The sequence below is a fragment of the Petromyzon marinus genome, chromosome 34, assembly GCF_048934315.1.
Source record: "Petromyzon marinus isolate PM22_M1 ecotype Great Lakes invasive population chromosome 34, UKy_Petmar_22M1.pri1.0, whole genome shotgun sequence".
NCBI lineage: Eukaryota > Metazoa > Chordata > Hyperoartia > Petromyzontiformes > Petromyzontidae > Petromyzon > Petromyzon marinus.
The window spans coordinates 10164191-10183150 of record NC_133700.1 but is presented as its reverse complement, the minus strand read 5'-3'; the positions used below and the strand labels follow the sequence as shown (position 1 = coordinate 10183150).

Here is an 18960-nt window from a genome sequence, read left to right as displayed (position 1 = left end):
GTGGCGAAACGTCGTACTCAGAATGTAAATGTTGTGGATTTGCTCTCCAGCACACCAGTGTGATGTACGAGTGATGAATTGGCCATGTTCTGTTGACGTGAAAAACTTTACTAATTGGCTGTTGCGGGTGGTGGTGGGTTTAGCGATACATTTATATTTACGTGATCTAACTCGGAAAAACCTATATTATGGATAATATTGGTCGCGAAAGCCTACGTGTTAAACCACATGTAGAATGTATTATTATTATAAACTAAAACAAAATATTGACGTTGAACATCAAGAGTATCATTTGCAATTTCATTTATGACGCATTGTTTTGCAAAAAATATTTTTTCCGGTTCTGTCGCGTGTTTGTTTGGCACGTTTCACTCCATGTGCTGTGAGCTCCTTCTGAAACTAAAATTCAATTGTCAAAGAGATAAATATATTTTTTTAATCCAACACAGTGGTGAAAATGAGCATTCATGAAGCTGAGAACGATACCCTAAACTTTAGTGAAATAATATTAATTGGAAAAAATACAACGCGTTCGTGTGCATGTTTGTGTTCTCTCAGCCATTTGAATTCATAATTGGCAAATAGTATAGTAACTAACAGTTAAGTGAAATGTAATGTAGATGCGTTTTCATAGCCACCAATTGAAACTATATCTTCCAGAATTGAAATATTCTTCCAATTATGTAATGGGGTCTTTTTTTACGTAACCCAGAGGTGGGATTCCCATACACTACGGGGACAAATTCGAAGCAGCTTAAAGGGGAACAAGAACCAAATTCAAACGCTTTCTCTCATTGAAGACGGAAGCGCGGTAAAAATAATAATAATTAAAATATGTGCTGGGCCCAAAGACAAATTGATCATTTATCCACAATGTCTCGAATAGCAGAGCATAACGGGAATCCCAGTGTGCTTTGCAAGCTTGTCTTCTCGGAAGATATTAATTGCCCAACGAGAGTGGACCACTTAACGGGGTGCCGGCAAAGATGGCCCATTTAATCATCCACGATCAATAGCTAATGCTTCCTGCAACCAACACAGCACCTGCTTGGGAGAAACTATAGGACAAATGAGGAGCAGAAGACAGCTGTTATTCATGCAAAGGTCTTCATCTTCACCATCATCGTCTGCTTTGGCTAATCCACTGCTGGATGAAGGATTCCCCAATCTGCCAACACCTCTCGCAATCCTGCGATGTAATCATACAAAGATGTATGATGTTCGAAAGTTATTATTTGAAATAAATCCTTTGGAGAGTAAGGGAAGTAGAGCTGCTCGTTAAAACTGCTGTTTATTACTGGATGTGTAAAGTTATGGCTGCTTAACTTCAATATTTTGTGTGAATCTGTATTGTTAATTCACACGTAGAGGTGCGGTGGGGTGGAGCGGTGGCGCAGTGATTGGCGTACCGTGCTGGAGAACCCGTTGCCTTGAGCTCAATTCTTGACCACGGATAAGATAAGTTTGTAATAAAAAAAAAGAATAGGCTTGAACCATTTCCGGCAATGCGGATGTTAAGATGTTCAAACACCAAATACACACACCTATTGCAAGGCATCAAGTCTGCATTAAGCACACATGCTTGTGGTAAAAATGCAAAGAAATATGCTCTGATAATTATTAATATATGGGCATTGTTCTTGATACTGATTGGCCTACACCAGAGACAGTCTTCTTTATGGCCTAGTCTCACCAGGATGTTTCTGTTGCGTGTAGTCACTTTAAGATGGTTCTTGTTCATGTTTTTATTTTGTTGCGGTTGCACCCGAGTCAAGAGCCGCATGGCTCACAGGGTTATACCTAATACATGAAACTGAAACTGAAAACCAGTGTTAGACCAGAGAACAAGGCCAAAAGGCGCACATAAACAAAGGCAATGCAAACACCAAAGCATGGGTAGCTCTGTTTGAGCAGTTATATCTGTGGGACCCATTTTGCTGGTATCTTTCTTTTTTTCATCATCATTTTGATACTGGCAAAAAAGGGTCCCATAGATGTATCGTCAGTTGGTACTTGATATCTGAACCGATCAAATTAGCTGTGAAAACCAGAGGATAATGGGAGCCCCGGGTAATAGGGTCGCGGTTAGCAGGAATTCAACTGTACAATTTAAAGAACACCAACAAATAATGCAAAAATAAAAAAAACCCACTGTTAACGGAACAAAGCAAATCAATGAATACAAACGATAAAAGAATCTCAAGAGTGACCCACAGTTAAAGGATAATTGGCACTGTGGATGGCACCTGCTGTGAGGTGTAATGGGTTTCTCCCGGATTATCAATCCCCCTGCTTAATTCTCATGCTAATGATGCACGGAGTGGGCTCCGTTTCCCCCACTAAACCTCAAAGGGAGTGGGGGGTGGAATGAGCCAGAAACACGGTGGCAACAAATTGTGGCGTTGGGAGAAGTCGGCTGATTATAAGTTGATGATGAAAATACGAAAAACAAAATAGCAATAATATTATTATTGTCAAGTTAAAGTCAGAGTTTGTGTGGGAGGGGGGCACGTGGAGTGCAACGCCCCGCCCAAACTGGACACCTTTATTAATTTATTTTCAGTAGTTTACAATTCAGATTAAACAGTTATTATATACACACGCGATTCCTAATGTGAGGGACAAAGCGGACCCCCCCCCCCCCCCCCCCCCACCGAATATAGAAGTCAAACTCCACCAATGGTTATAATTCTGTAAACCGGAGGAGCGGTGGTGCAGTAATTAGCACACTGCACTTTAAACTCGACGACGCTGGGGTTCGTTTTCCGGGTTACGGCTAACATCAGTGGCGAGTGACATCTGAAGCCATCCTCACCGCATACCCCCACACATTGACCAGAATGGTGAAGTATGGTCGAGCAATTCCTATGAACGGTACCGCATGGGGAGACCTTCAATGCATCAATGGAATGACAAACGGCTGTAAATTAATTTCGTGCGTAGGCTTTCAGAACAAATGTTATGATTAATAATGATTTGTTTTGAGATCGTGTAGATATAACGACAGCGATAACCTCCGCCACCCGACAGAGCCAATCACGTGGGGCAAACGTGCCAATTAATTTGTTTATTTCTTCAAAAAACCTGAATGTTGAAAAGCAGGTTTTTTGTTTAGTTTTGTTTCGACATGTTATACTATTAGAGAACAATTATATCACGTAGCACTTTAAAGCAATCCAGAAACGAATGCATTTGTGACAGCTCTACAAGTTGTTGGAGAAAAGGCCATGAGGCGGATAATGAACGATGGCAAATTAGAAGGGGAAAGGCAAAATGAAGTTAAGTTAAAAAATCTGTTTGATTTACGGGACTCGTTTTGCCAGCACCCTATTAAGATAACAAAATGGAAAGGTTGCATCGTTTCTGGCGATAATACCGGAGGTGTAAAGATATTAAAACAACAAATATACACCTCTTACAAGGCATCAAGTCTGCATTGACCACGTGCATTCTTGTGGTAAAATTTGCACGACAAATATGCCTTGATGACATCTTTACGCATTATGCATTATTGCCAGAAAGAGGCAAAAATCGTCACGCGATTTTTGACGATTTTTGACCCCCCCCCTCGTCACACGGCGTCACAAAAAGTCAGACCCTCCTCAAATATGACGTCACAAAGCTCTGCCCCCCCCAAAAAAAATATAAAACATGCTTCAAATCGCTTTAAACTGTTGTCATTGTAGTGCGTATTTAATGTGGCGCTGCACTCTGATGTTGTAGGAGAAAACATTAAAACGTCTATTTAATAAAGTAGAACGTGTTGTCTATATTTATTTAAAGTTGCGCATTTTGATGTGACGTCACATTTCTCAAACACCCCCCCCCCTCTCGCCACACATCGTCACAAATGTCTGACCCCCCCCTCCCCCCTAGGTGCGTGACATCATTTATGGACGGCCCCTAAAGCATTTTCTTTGTTCTCATTGAAATGAAGAAGCGAGCCCAAAGATCGAACAGAGTAGATAGGAGCAGGCCGTGCCGATGACCTGGCATTTGACAGAAGCCAAAAAAGAAATCAATCAACAGTTGCAACAATCATCGTAATAATGACGTCTTATTCGCCCCCCCCCCCCCATCTATCGATATCACGCGAGTCTCCTGAAAACAGACGCGGACTCAAGTCGCGGACTCTCCGATAAGTCTTCGGGCTATGCCGCGGTGTTGTTGTTTGGCATGATTGGTGTCCAACGTTTCACTCCTCGTGCTCAGCGTTTTCTTCAGGAAACTAAAATCCAAACTCTCCACAACTGCACAGACCTCAGCAGTAGTATTCAGGCGACCACTTTGCAACCCCCAGTTTATCTGCCAGATGTCCAGCCCTCCTCTAGGACGGCTCCTTGCCCTACGAAGCATTCGCCCCTCCGTGTGCCTGTGAGAATTCGGTTGGTAAATGGACAACGGTGGTGTTGTTTCTCTCTAGCTCTGTCCAGAAAAAAAAACAGAACTATCTGGTACTGTACTTTATCCACAGAACACTTGCTGGGGTTTGGTGGATAAAGGTCAGAGGTGAGAATGGGGGGGGGGGGGGATGAAGGGCGTCCTAGCGAGAGGGGGTTGTGGTAGGTTGGTGGAGGAGTTGTGTGTGTGTGTGGGGGGAGAAGCGATGATGATGTGGTGGGTGGGTGAAGTGACACATTGCAGCCTCACCCTATTGACCCGACGCCGTTTGAAGATCTGCTGTTGCCTCGTACGGGGAAGGGCCTGATGGATGGGCTGGCACAGAGTTTAAACCCACTGCAAGTACGCAGTTGCAATACATGAAAAGGGGATGAATGCAAATGGTATTAAAACCGAAAAGGGGGAACACCACAGCATGATTTCTATTTAAATTTGAGACGTGTAGATATTCTTAAGAGCATGTCGAACTAAACAAAAATCTTCGCAGGCATGTGTTCAGCTTTGTTTCAAAGGAAAGGCCTGGGCTCAGCTCATCTTTACTCGAACGACGGGAATGCACATTCTAACAGATGTGCTTCCATTCACTTGTGTCATCAAGTTGGCTGCACGTCTGTGGGACTTAGCAGAGGCACTTATCAAACTTCACGGCACAAATGCCATGGCAAGTGGGGCAGGGGTGGGGGGTGCCCTTGGTTTAAATCCACGCTTCTTCACCCTGCAGGGTTTATTGTCCGCGTGTTTGCGGAGCATTTACGCCGCAGACAACGCAAAGTGCCGCGCCATGTGGCACCACCTCCGAGGTTTTATTGTCGCTTTAAATGAACACTGTGTTGCATTGTCATTGTTCCTTGATCTTCCAGCTCTGCGCCTGTGTGTGGTTTAACACTTCACGTGGCCTCAAGGTACACCTAGCCTGGCACAAGCGCCAGCGATGACGTCGCCGCAACTTTGTGGTGAACGGCGGCGGCCGTCGCTGTTCTTGTCGCCGTTCTCGCTGTCGTCGTGGGGCATGGCGCGTGAAGAGGACACGTGGGGGGGACAACTGTGGCCATTCCTCCGTGGTGGTGCCGACTCTCACAGTGACCGGCCGTTTGCGCGAGTTCCACGCTGGCTGTGAATCTCTCCCAAGTGCCTCGGCGGCGAGATGTTTGCTCCCTCGCCTGGTGTGCAGGAGGTTCGTGAGTTCGATCCCGACCCTGACGCCTGCTGCTGGATGTGTGGAGTTTGCGTGTCTCTCTCTCTCTGTCTCTCTCTCTGTCTCCGTGGTCGCGGAGATTTTGTTTTTTCTTCGGCTCCTCCGGTTTTTCCCTCCACATTTAGAATCAACATCACGCGTTTCGAGTGTTTGGATGCTCTCAATTTCCACGTGATAAGCCACTTCGTTGAGCTATAATTTGTGGCCAGGTCGCTTCTGAAAAAAAGAGGTATATAGCTAGCTGGTGCGCCTTACCTGGTAAAATAAAATAAATCGTTTCGTTTTCGGGTTCTACCACCCTTTGTTAGGCTCGATAAGCCAACATGACGCATCCACGTGCTCAAAGCTCCTTCGCGAACTGCATGGTGCCTTTGCAGAGAGAGTGCAGTGCAAAGCAAACCGTGAACGCGTGTGTCAGATCATGGGCTCGCTTCCCTTGTGGACAAAGGTGTGCGTGCATTCATTTCACTCGTACGATCATTGTCTAAAACGTCGTTTATTGTGCACATCAACAACAACGTGGGGGAGGGGGTCACCAAGCCAATGGGGGCTTTCGGTTGTTCCGTCGATATTTCATTCAGGCCTTATTACAGACCGATCCAGACCTTATTGGTCACCCCGTGCTCTTATGAATCTCAACGTTCATACCACAAAGTCCCATCACAAGTGAGAAACACAAACAAATAAACATTTTATTTGCCCGTATTGAAACGGCTGTACGCCGTATGGACCTGCAAACTCAATTTCCCTGTACAAGAATACGGATGTACCGTGTGGGTTGACAGGTGCGTGTGTATATCTATGTATCCTTACATGAGCTATCAGTCGGCAATCTGTATAACAAAGAATACAAACTCTGGCCCTACAAAATGAGATGTGGAGCGAGTGTAATTATATAAAGACAGTGTGACAAGTGGGTTGAACGTGTCAGTGTGGAACCAGAAAAACGATGCAAAATAAGTGAAAAAAGAAACAGGTGTAAACAAGTGCTGTGCAAAAGAACAACTGCACGATAATGAATTACAAAACACGTAACGTGTTATCCACAAAGGTTTTGGGTTCGATACGTGCTTTAATATTGGTCGCGAAATCTTACGCGTGAAACTGACGTTACAGTGTTGTCATTTTAATATGCTAGTGTTGCTCATCCATGTTAGACTGCATGTCAGTAATATCTTATAGCAAGCTTTCTCCACCACTCACTGCTGGGCATCTTTAGGAATCCTGTAGCTGGCACAATTGGACGAGTGGCCGTAAGCGTGAGAATTTCGTAATATATCAACTTAAATTAAAAAATGTTGCTAAAGTATATTTTAAACGTTATACCACCCGATTGATAAATATAACTTATATGCATTCAGCTTAGTTTGCTACGCTCTAGAACGCCCATAGAGGGCATTTGGCCTACTCTTCCAGACCGAAGAGACGGGGGTACCCACATTTTACCCCACCACACACGACATGCCGATCGACATGTCGTGGACCCATGAACAGAGGCGGAAATTTATTAAACTTGATACCATTAATTCTAACTGCCACGCCGAGAGATAAAGAGTCGAATCCCGAGACCTTCGGGGGTCTGCAAAGCCCCAGTGTGTGACGAACCATTTACACAGCAAGGGGCGGCAGCATCCTGTAGTTTAAAGCTGTTACTCCGGAAAGCTGTGGAAGTTAAAACAAGTCAACAACAACAAAATCACCAAGCAGAAGACGGTGGGTTATTTTTGGGACAGCATCTTGCTTTTATTGAAATGTTGGGAGACACAAAAAAGGCATCCCCACACCCCGCAACTGGGCGATGGATCCCGTTCAAGCAAAGTCTGTTGATCAAATAACTAATGAAAGAGAAAATTACAAAATAACAATTCCGTATTTTGCATCAGGATTCCCAGCATCGTCTGTTTTTTTTTACAGAGACATGAAAGAGAAAAAAAACAACCTCGGTCGTTTTATTCCTCATGAGCAGCGTAGGATCCAAGCAACGACAACAACAACAAAATACACAAGCCAGAAATTCAAATTAAACTTCTTCACGGTCCTTAATCTAAAGCGTTAAAATGTTTCCTAAAAGAATGACGACCAAAGTTACATTTTGCTGGACACCGGTGCGATCTAAATCCACGGAGGCAAAGTTTTAAACAATAATAACAACATCTTGTTGACGGTGGTGACAGCGAGCCGTTTCGAAGGGTATTCAGACAGCGGAATAAAGAGTTATGAGGAAGCCAGCGGCACCGTGGCTGACACACAGTGGCTGACACACCGTGGCTGACACAGTGGCTGACACCGTGGCTGACACAGTGGCAGACACACAGTGGCTGACACCGTGGCTGACACAGTGGCAGACACACAGTGGCAGACACAGTGGCAGACACAGTGGCAGACACAGTGGCAGACACAGTGGCAGACACACCGTGGCTGACACACCGTGGCTGACACACCGTGGCTGACACACCGTGGCTGACACACCGTGGCTGACACACCGTGGCTGACACACAGTCGCTGACACACAGTCGCTGACACACCGTAGCTGACACACAGTGGCTGACACACAGTGGCTGACACACAGTGGCTGACACACCGTGGCTGACACACCGCGGCTGACACACTGTGCTATGAACACAGCGACCTGCGTTCGATTCCCGGCCACGGCTTAACCCCCCCCCGCCCCCAAGCTCCAAACAACTTTACTAACCAGCACTGACCAAAGTGGTGAAGTATGGTCAAACAAGCCTCATAACCAATACTGGATGGGAATGCCTTCATCCATCAGTGGATTGGTAAAGGGCTGTAACTTATTATTTCAGACAGCAATATTTAGAAAGGTTGCTTTATGAGGATTTGTTTTGAAAATAGTTTCACAAATTTTCAGTAATAGTTTGCCATTACAAACACCGACCTATTTGAATGTATTCTCCAAGTAGCTTCAAAAGAATGTATGGATATTATCCACCCCCATACGTTGTTTTTTTTTTATAAATAAACAACTATCTTTTAGACTGCGATAAAATATCAAAAGCACAATTTGCAGAGAAGACGGTGAACTGCGTATTAATCTTCCTATTGTGACGTGTCAGTAAAAAAAACGTTTGATAATTTGTTTTAAGTTAATGCTCACCTATAAATTATTCGCGATGCCTATGTAAAAAGAACACTTGGGCAAAACACCGCCTGTTTACAAATCACATTCCTGCATTTGTCCCTTTATATTATTACTGTCTGTCTAGTAGTTAGATAACGTAATTCGCTGCCAGACAACACCATCACCGCCGCGTTCACTCGCTGGCGAAGCGTTGTGCGAGCCGACGGGAAATACATAAACTGACTTTGCTTGTAATCGACGCGATACAACGGACCACGGCGTATTTCTGATGACTCCCATTACATTTTTTTAAAATCCTCCTATGTGTGTGGGTTTTTTTTGCATTTCTGCTGACGATAACGGAAACTTGCCGGAGACCCCCCACCCCCCTGCTTTTTCAAACAAAGGTCCTCTGGAGTCGCTGTCAGCGCAAGAGCTTATGATGCCAAACAAGCATCGTCCCACATGCAAACTGGCATTCAGTCATAGGTTTATCAGGCACAATAACAGTACATAATGCAAATATTAGAGGCGTAACGACCTGCCTGGCCCTCCCTCCGCGCGGTTCCATGAATTGTCACAATTTTGTTTACGATTGTGGTGAGCGGAGCCATCACCATGACACACATCGTGACTAGCGCACGAGATTCGATGCGTGTATCCTGAGCACGAGAATAGAGAGAGGTCGATTAATAGACGTATCGTTACACCTCTGGTAGACATGGTAAACTGGACTGGAAACGGGAAGATATGTCAACCAGGAATTGTAAAAAAAAATTCACTAATTAATCTTGTTTCAGCTCGTGCAGGTGGATGGTTTTATTTTAACTTTTTACTAAATGTGCTCTCAAATTACGCTTTTTTAATTAAGCATGCTACAATTTTGAGATGTTGCATTTTGACGCTTCATAAATGCAAAATTGTATAATTCGGTTTGATGACACAAATATTCAGGTCCACGACTCACTGTTTCTAACTTTAAAAGCAATCACGTTATTCTTGAAGTTCATTTTAAGAAGGTAAAAAAGTCCGAAACTGTTTGCACAACGCATATATTAGACTCGTCCAAAGTCGAGCTCTTGTTTTCCACTGATTCCCAACATGATTGGAACTGCTCTTGAAAGCTCAGATGAGTGAAACTGCTCTGAAAAAGAGCGAAAGAGACCCGATTCAATCAAAAAGTGACCGCATCTTGGAATCTCCACTGAGAATGGGAACAATGCAGAGTGCATCGTCTGAGGTCTCGCATCACTTCGGCTCCAGTTACCCACACGTAGTAGAGTGGAACAGGCCGGTAAGTGGCACGTGGCTTGTAGGCACGCGAGTCCGAGAATTATCACGGCTGATTACGTACGGTGCACTAAAGAAGTTAAACATGCACACGGCCATAGCGCGAGGTTTCATGGGTATGGTGAGCCGGATGTGGAAACATTGTACAGCTCGAGAGCCCTGCGCAACGCCCTGTCACATGTCGTAAAACGCACCTGGCATTGTTGCGCGCTTTACTCTCAAGCAATCGAGACACGTGATGGGCAGAATCGGCGATCCCAAAACACATATTCGCCCCCGGCACACCACCGTCCAGTATACCTTGAACATGGCCTATAGGTTACTTGGCCACGTGCCCTGTCCAGTTCACCAACGACCCAGAAAGTATTCGGCGGTGTGCGAACGGGACCCGATATAAATTAAGCGTTTCCATTCCGACGACCCGATGCTTGAGTTGCATGTACTCTGACAAGTCAATGAAGAACCAGAATTACAATCGTATCGTTGTTGTTTGTACTTTCTAAAAACTCTAAAGAGGTGGATCGACTCGGAAACTGGCACGCGCCAGCCCGGCTTGCCCTTTTTAAAAATGTAAAAGTGTAATCGCGAAAATCTAACCACATCAAGGAGTCACACGGCAATCATAGCCGTCTCAGCTGCCTTTTAACACTTTGACTCACAACTCCTTGGAGATTTTTTGTTTATTGTTTGTGCTCATCTGCATTTTTATAAGCATTAAATTACGAACCTGGTTTATTTTTTTCCGCCGAAGTTATTTCAACCATGGATCGAGTCCGAGCCGAAACAGTCAGAACTAACAATGAATCAACACCAAGAGCTACTACCACAGCCTCTCAGCTGCTCTGTGGTTAAAATCATGGGGGGGGGAGGGTAAGGGAAGCGGTGGCACTTAAGCCAATAACAAAATCAGTTCTTTACAATGTATACGGTCACATTTAATTGACGTAACAAGTATTGAATAAAACAGACTTGAATTAATTGTACTTTAGACTGTATCCCTGCCGCAAAGCCTCACTGAATCTTGTAGATTTTTTATTTTTTTAAGATGTATTTTTCGACTCCGCTTGGGATATTTGGTAAACTTCATTTGGAGTATTTTTTTTCCCTTCTGCGGGAGGAAGTTGTGGTTCGATAAAATCCAAAATTCTTTACCGCGTGAGCTAAGAACCGGAACCCTTCCGTATATAATTAAGTTACGTTGGTACAACGCAAGACGTGTCCGTCCACGAGTGGATTCATCGTCAAGATTGAGGATCACAAAATCAATTGTTGATTTTTTTGTTCTCCCTCGTAGGGTTTCCACGGCTGTGCTGTACAGCTTTCGCAACGTGTGTTCAGGTCGTGCCTTCGTGCACCGCGCGTTGTTCGGCACAGTTTCCGACGTTTCGCACCACGCTGCTTCTTGAGTGCACGTCGATCAACACGGGGCAGCAACGCACAACACACATCTTAAGTCATCTTATACAGCGCACCACTCCTCCGTGAGCCCACACCTGTAACACGAGCACCATCTCTTGCATATAATTTGCTCCAAATCGTTATCAAGTCTCTCTCAAGCGTGATTCAATGTGTGCATTGTGACTATAAAGAATGGGAGCGCCGCTATTCCCCCCCCCCCCCCCACCAAGTATTTTTCCCTCCACAATTGTAACGGGAACACGTTTAAAGGACTGGAAATAAGCAGGGTGTAGATTAATCACACGCGTGATCGATATCATGCCCCCCACCACTACCCCGGCCCTCCCACCCCGCATGTTAACCACGAGACAACGCCGTCACGAGGGAACAAAAACCCTTACAGACGCCAGAGAAGCTTTAAAGAGTCATTAGAGACCCGATCTTCATCACTGTTAACTATGTAAAGCGTTATTACTACTACTTATACGGAATAGGTAAAGAGAAGGAAAAAAACACAACCTTCAGTTATTGTAATGCTCTATTTGAAAATTTCCACGTATCTAGCTCCAAATCCTCAATCTTTCAGCTGTAAACGCGTGTTTGCTTTTGGGTGGTAGTAATGTTTTAGTCCGGTTTCCCAACTCCAGTCCTCGCGATCCTTCCCCACCACCACCACGTTACGCATTTCCGCGTTTGCCAATTTACTCCTCCCATTCAAAGACAAAATGAAATCGTTCTCCGTATGCACGCGCCCGATGATTGTTAAACGCGTCCCACGTTACGCGTTAATCGAGCCGATCCAAGTGAAGATTGAGATCTCGCCGTGTGTGTACACGTGTTCTACGTGACGCAGACAGCGTGAATGTTTAGCGCATCACGTCGGACGTGTTTAACAATCATCGGGGGCGTGCAGCGTGGAGCGCGTTATTTTGTGTATTGGAATGTGCAGTAAATTTGTGAACGCGCAAATATGTAGCCCGCTGGTGGACAGTGAGGGGAGGGAGGATCGTAAGGACTGAAGTTTGGGAAACTTTGTTTTAGGCAGTCCGTTTGAGAAAAGTAGTTTTGGAATTGGATATCAACATGTTTTAGGTTTCATTGGTGCTTTAAACAATTTTTTGCATCATAAATCAATTCAAATGTATGCGCGATCTAAGGTAAATACGTGGGTACACACGTATAGACCTGTATAAGTCGTTACCACTCCTGCTATTAATGCCTACTGAGTTTTCGTCAATGTTACGTTTCTCGCTCAGCTATTGAAGACAGTGTGATCAGTTAGTCACATTCAGTTAAATACATTGAACTCCTAAAAAAATACAACTCCCAAAAAAAGTGTGGTCATTGAAAAAATAACATAACACCCTTCAAACACTTGCAAGAGAGTAACACTGATGAGGTAGGGTCAATATTCTTGCATAATAGTTTTTCTTTGGGTTAGATAGCATCAATATAATTGTGTCGTTAAACCCGCCACCACCCGACAGACGATTAGTAAGGTTTGTCGCGTAATTAGCTGTCGGGTGGTGGCGGGTGTAACGACACTTATACTCAAGGAATCTAACCCAAAAGCAACCTCTATTATGGATATTGGTAGCGAAAGTCTTAAGCGTTAAACCGACTAACCTCAATATTCCTGCATAGTGCGTGTCACATTAGCTGTTAAGATTACACACCAACTTGCGATTGAACGCCAATTTGTACACACTCGGCAAGACATTATTTGCAGAGGATTCATATTCTTGGTTCCTTCGGTAAAGTCACGTGGAAGGGAAATAATAAAATAATACAAATAAAACAAATACAATTCTCACGACGTTTCGATTGCAACACAAGCAATCATCACCTAATGAGAATGTTTATCACGACGTTTCGATTGCAACACAAGCAATCGAAACGTCGTGATAAAAAAACATCTCACGTTTCCATTTGTATTATTTCCCTTCTACGTGACTTTACCGAAAGAACCAAGAATATTAATCACTGCAGTCACGAAAGCTTTAAATCGAAATTTGCAGGAGTTTTTTTTCCCCTTAGGGGTGTCATAGCAGTCCACTATTATTCTCTTCTCGCCCAGTGCCCCACAAGCGTTCAACTTTCCAGCCCCTGCGTTCACGCTAGCCAAGTTTCGTTGTCGCCAATTCGCCCAATTTTATTTCGATTGTCCAGTGGTGGAAATGTGACTTTCAAGCGACGGTGCGCTTCTCAGAACACCGAATGTTATTTTTCTGGTGCAGTTTTAAGAACGCTGTTTCGGTAGAGGGGGGAAACAGTGCATGATTAATAGGCTTCATAGCGGCACTTTCTACAATTACATTTCGTCCAGTGCCGAATGCACTCTATTGGTGTTAATGTCACTCGACGAAGTTTCCCATTTGAATCTCTCGCACCGCCTTGTGTGTAACCCTTCGAATAACAGAACAGCACCACCGAATCCGATGAAAGCTACATCCGAGATCACTTCCGGTGACCTCTTGTCCACCACAATAGTTGGGAGCAGCACTCTTCCCCACACTCTGACCCTGTTCTTTGCACGACGTCTTCCCCACACTCTACCCCTGTTCTTCGCACGACGTCGACCCGATAAGCTTTGATTCTCAGAGCCAAATGAGGCGTGGAACCGAAATGCATGTGATCTATCAATCGTGGTTGCACGTAGTGTGGACAGTGGCAGACAAGGGTTGTATTCGCCAATCGAAAGTGGCACTAGGCAAACGTTTAACGTGACACAAGCAGCTAATAAGCTGCGTAAAAAAAATGTGAAGGGCATTAACGAAGAAAATAAAAGCAAACGTTGACAAATAACGAGCGTGGGTTATTGAGCAAACGTTCAATCATTGTGTGATGTGATACTCGCACAAGTTGTGATGTGCAGCTGTTAGTAAATAACATTTTTCGTTTTTTTTGTTAAATTCTCAAAAAGGTCCGCAACCAAGTCTGCAAACACCATGAACACATACATTTAAGCTGAGCTGCTAGATTGGTATAGAGTATATATTTTTTTAAACTAAACTGTTTATCAAATGTTAGTAATCGAGAGCAATGCAATTTCTAGAGAATGTCGACACTAAATTATTAGTATTATCTCCTCAAAAAACTTCACTGTGTGATCAATCAAAAAGCATAGGAAGGTTATACTGCGATAATGTATACATGATTTTACGTCATCTACAAGCGGAGATTAAAGCTTTTTAAAATGTTACCGTTTTGTCAGTGTACAAAATATTCACTGCCATGGATACTATAAAACCTGATTAATCTTGAGACAGAGGAAATAGATAAAAACAGCAAAATAATATCAAACTCAAAAGCTATCATTCGGCAGAATGAAGAGGTAGGGTTTTTTTATTTTTTTGTGATTTTTTAAAATTTTTCCCCCCCAAAACGATGTATCTTTTTTGTTGTTTCCTGAATTTGATCAAAGCAGGCTACTTGACTTGGAGGAAGTCTGGAGTATCCACAACTTATGAGTGTAATAAAGGAAACAGCGCCCCCCCCCCCTCCCGTGGGTGCTCCCCCCCCACCCCATCTTGAATCAAACACGATTTCCCCATAAGATACGGGCTACCGATCATGGATAACCTACGATTCATCAGAAGCATCAAATATACACAAGAAAGATTACGTTCATTATTTTAGCAGTCGTTACTGAAACTAATTAACGAGGTGGGGGGAGCAAAGATGTAAAAATGGATGTAAGAGATCCATTTAACAAAATGCCAGTACATAGCTATAGGTAAGTAAATGGTCATTATCTAGCTTTACTCGCTGCTAATTAGAACTTTCAATGCAAAATTACGTTTGACGATGGGAAAAGGACTTGGGGGAAATTGTCGAACACTAAACACCGTTCCAGCTACCGTCGTTTTTGCCGATCTAATCTCGTTTTGTGATGTATTTCATTTTGATCCTATAAAAATGTAAAAACTAAAAATCCGTGACACATTTCCGCACGAGTTTTGTTTTCAACGTAGCCACGTGCAGGCCGTGAGGTTTGTGATCCCAACGAGGCTTCCTCGGAGACTGATGCTACGTTCTCACAACCAGCTGCAAGTGGCCTGCAACTGAACTGTACACGAACCACAATACCAGGGCCTCCTCCAATCTCTTTTTTTTCCCACCGAATTGCATTCGGGGCTACGCCGATCAAGCCCGGTGCAGCCCAGGCGGCGTCATTGTTGCATTTCTGATGGGGAAACCCAAGTCGTGGCACTCACGTCATCATGCAATAGACGAGTGCGATGAAAATTATCAACCCCTGGCCCTGGTTCGCCCCCCCCCCCCCCGAGCCAGATTTGAGATGTGTGGCCAGTTTCACAGATTCATTTTAGCTCGGCTCAGAAAATATCCGGTGGAAACTCACCCAGACTGGGAGTGGCCCCTGCGCTGGATCAGCTAACATGAGCCAGTGGAAAAGAGCTATGAGGGTTTTCCAGATATTGTAAGCGGACCAATAATGTCACAAGCGGTCCAGCCATGGGGCAATCTGGCTCTCTTTTCTAAAACAGAGCCAAGACTACCATGGTCACCCCTGGCAATGGCCGTGAAATCGCTAGAGGGGAAACCACAGGCCAGCCACCTCAGTCACTAAAGCTTGTTTTTAAGTGATGCAGGGCCAAATGCCAAATATATATTTTTCTTAAATCACAACCTAAATTACCATTAACATGTATTCAAACATTTTTTCCAGACAAGAACGCTGCCCAGATAACGTGCACGTTCCCTGGGTCGGTCACTAGGCCCGCAGCGGGTGTGAAGCAGGTGAGGGAGATGGGATGGGATGAATTCGCTAAGTTTGTGAGGAGGATTATCATTCGTGATAGGTTCTGGCACAGTAATGTCACAGTTAAGTCCGCAAGCCTGAAACCTGTACTGTGGAAACGTAAAGTTAACACCACCTCTTCTTACCACAGCACATACAGCACCCTTGATGCACATGGAATCTCCGGACAAAAATAAGGTGAACATCATGTAGCGACACAAGTTGTTTTTGTTAAGTTTTCTGGGATATTTTTTTTGTCATTTTTTTGTTTTTTTTGTTTTAAGATTGGGCAAGGAAACAATCTTTTTTTTAGTTTCCCACCGCAATCCAAGTATCACAAATACGACTACACGTAAAAAAAAATCCGTAGCATCATCTCACGACATTACCAACAATTATGTGTGCGTATTCATTCCCTCTCATGCTCTAATTTATTTTTAAAACCTAACCTGGCACCATCAGCAACAACGCAAATCCAAATCGATTCGCGTTATTTCTTGTAGTTTAATATATATCATATATCTTTCAGTTTCCCCCCCCCCCCACCTTTAAACTTCCCCACATCTCGACAAAACTAGCATCAGCGCACACGCACACACACACACCTCAGAAGAATTGAGGTTGAAAAAAAGTTAAACCTAAAAAATTTAACGGTGGATGACAAAAATAATAAAGGCAAAACAAAATGTCCGTTGATCATTACTGACCTCTGCCACACAATTTCCGTGATAAATTTGAGTTGAATGAGTAAACGTTCCAAACGTGGATCCATTGACAGGAAGCCCTGAAGGCAAACCGGCTTCAAGATGCCACCAACAGCTTCCTCATCAATGAACGCAAACTTCTCATTTTATTAAAAAAATAAAACATTATAAAGTCTATTAATTTTTTTTATTTTTCATATAAAGCATACAAAATAACTAAAAAAATGAAATACATTGAGGTACTAAATATGCCTGAGGTAGATTATGCTAAAAAAATGTATTACCATTATTATTTCCTCATCATTACATTATAGCTTGTGTTTTTTTTTATTTTAACATATTGGCGGCCAGCTAAAAGTATACGTCGTTTTAAAATTCTTGATTTTTTTTTGCAGCAGCAGCTGTATCCAAAAAGACGACCAGTTTAATGTAACCCCTTGCGTTGAGGACAACTGTACAAAACCAGCGTGACACGGATATTGCGCAGTGTTTCGAACAACTCTTTAAAAGGTTCATCGCGTTCAGTTCCGTTAAATTGAACGTTTTCCTTGCGACGTTTCAACTAACTTAACCCCAGCGGTTACAAGAAAGCCCTGTTTTGCATTTGTGTTCATAAAAAATGCAAAATAACGCATTTAAGGGGATCAAACTCAGACCCTTTTCAGATCTAATAAAAAGAAAAAGCTTTACAACTTTGCTGGCTTACCAAAGAAGCCAGCTGCAGCAAGCACAATTTCGGAAACGCCCCCAATGATATGTTTTACGAAGAAATCTCAAGCCGTGTGCAATTTCGTCCCCTCGAAATATTCGACGGGGGAAACTGCGCGATAAAAACGATTCCATGGAATGTGATAGGGAGAGGAGAAGAGCACGAGCAACAGAAAAACAAAATCCCTTGTGCCAATACTTGCAAGGCATTTAGCGGAGCTTCGTGTGTGTATATATAAAAAATCCTATACAATCATCATGTGCCTTAGAGTATTATAGATTTTTTTTTTCTCTGATCTCAGCCGCTTAGGTTGCGGCGTGACGTCGCGACGTTCTCCGTGCACGGCAAACTGCGGTGCGCAAAACGTTGCCTCAACCCCGTCGCGCCGCACCGCGCCACGCCGCACCGAGGGAGAACGACGCTCGCCGCTCCGCAAGCCCACGCGGGCGCCGGTCGCGAACGATGCAAAGCTTGGGCAGTGTCTTCGACAAACGCCTCTACCGCTAAAACGCTCTCTTGCGCGAGGGCCTCAGCAACGGTTACCATCGGCCGCGGCCGCCACGACAAAAAAGCAGGCACTCTCAAGAGCACAGTTTAATAACCCGCTTCGGTTTCCCAAAAGCTGTCGTTAACAAAACATTAAAATAGTAATAATTAATAGTCCCGTGTCCCCTGTCGCCTTCCATCGACAACAGGACACCTAATGTGCGTGCCCCTGTACCCTAAGCTACCTGTGTTTACTGCTCCCCGCTCTTTCAACTCCACGCCCGCGATCGACGTCCCTGTGCATTAACAATTTAATTTGTCCAATAGTTACATTCCATGGAACACAAGACAACATTGGCAATAATCAATACTGGCTTCTCAATATAGGGAAGACATCATCACTGGCGTTTTGCTGTTTCCCCCCCCCCCCCCCCCCGTTGTCCTCTTGGGCCTCTGCGATGACATCATTTCCTGCGGGGTTGCGACTGCTCCGGTCGGGACTGCTGCTGCTTAAACTGGTGGAGAATCTCGCGGATCTTTCTCTGCGCCGTCTAAAAAAAGAAAAAAAATGTAAGTCAACAAGGTTAATCGAAGTGAGAGAAAAAAAAACTACAACTAAATTACACACATTCAAAACAACCACAGGGAAAGTGCGCAACATTCATCTTCGACTTAATGACATTAACAGGTGAAGGTAAGGTGAGTAACCCCCCAATTTCTTACTGACGCCAGTGCTGACGTTGCCGCCTCCACTAGAGGATGTGCTGCAGAGCAAGGGTGCAAGAAGCACTACAAAACGTTGCATTTCGAACAGTGTCCTACATCTTCTTTGGTTCTTTCGGTAAAGTCACGTAGAATGTGAATAAAATAATAAAATAAAATAGGACAATGAAGCTCTGTCGTCCCGACAGTTCTGTTCTTTCACCTGAAGAA

The 18960-nt window shown here is 44.0% G+C and overlaps 1 protein-coding gene across 12 annotated transcripts in view; it reads right to left on the bottom strand.

Annotated features, from left to right (window-relative positions):
• Window positions 1-7314: 7314 nt before the first annotated feature.
• The window catches only part of LOC116948693 (insulin-like growth factor 2 mRNA-binding protein 3), an 83535-nt gene continuing 71889 nt past the window's right edge, over window positions 7315-18960 (bottom strand). For 11 of the 12 annotated variants that reach the window (XM_032965647.2, XM_032965651.2, XM_032965648.2 and 8 more), the window contains one exon: window positions 7315-18578. In XM_032965647.2, the coding sequence (XP_032821538.1) occupies window positions 18492-18578 (87 nt within the window). In that variant the 3' untranslated portion in view covers window positions 7315-18491. The remainder of the gene's footprint in view (window positions 18579-18960) is intronic. The other variant, XR_012945933.1, reaches the window with a different exon arrangement.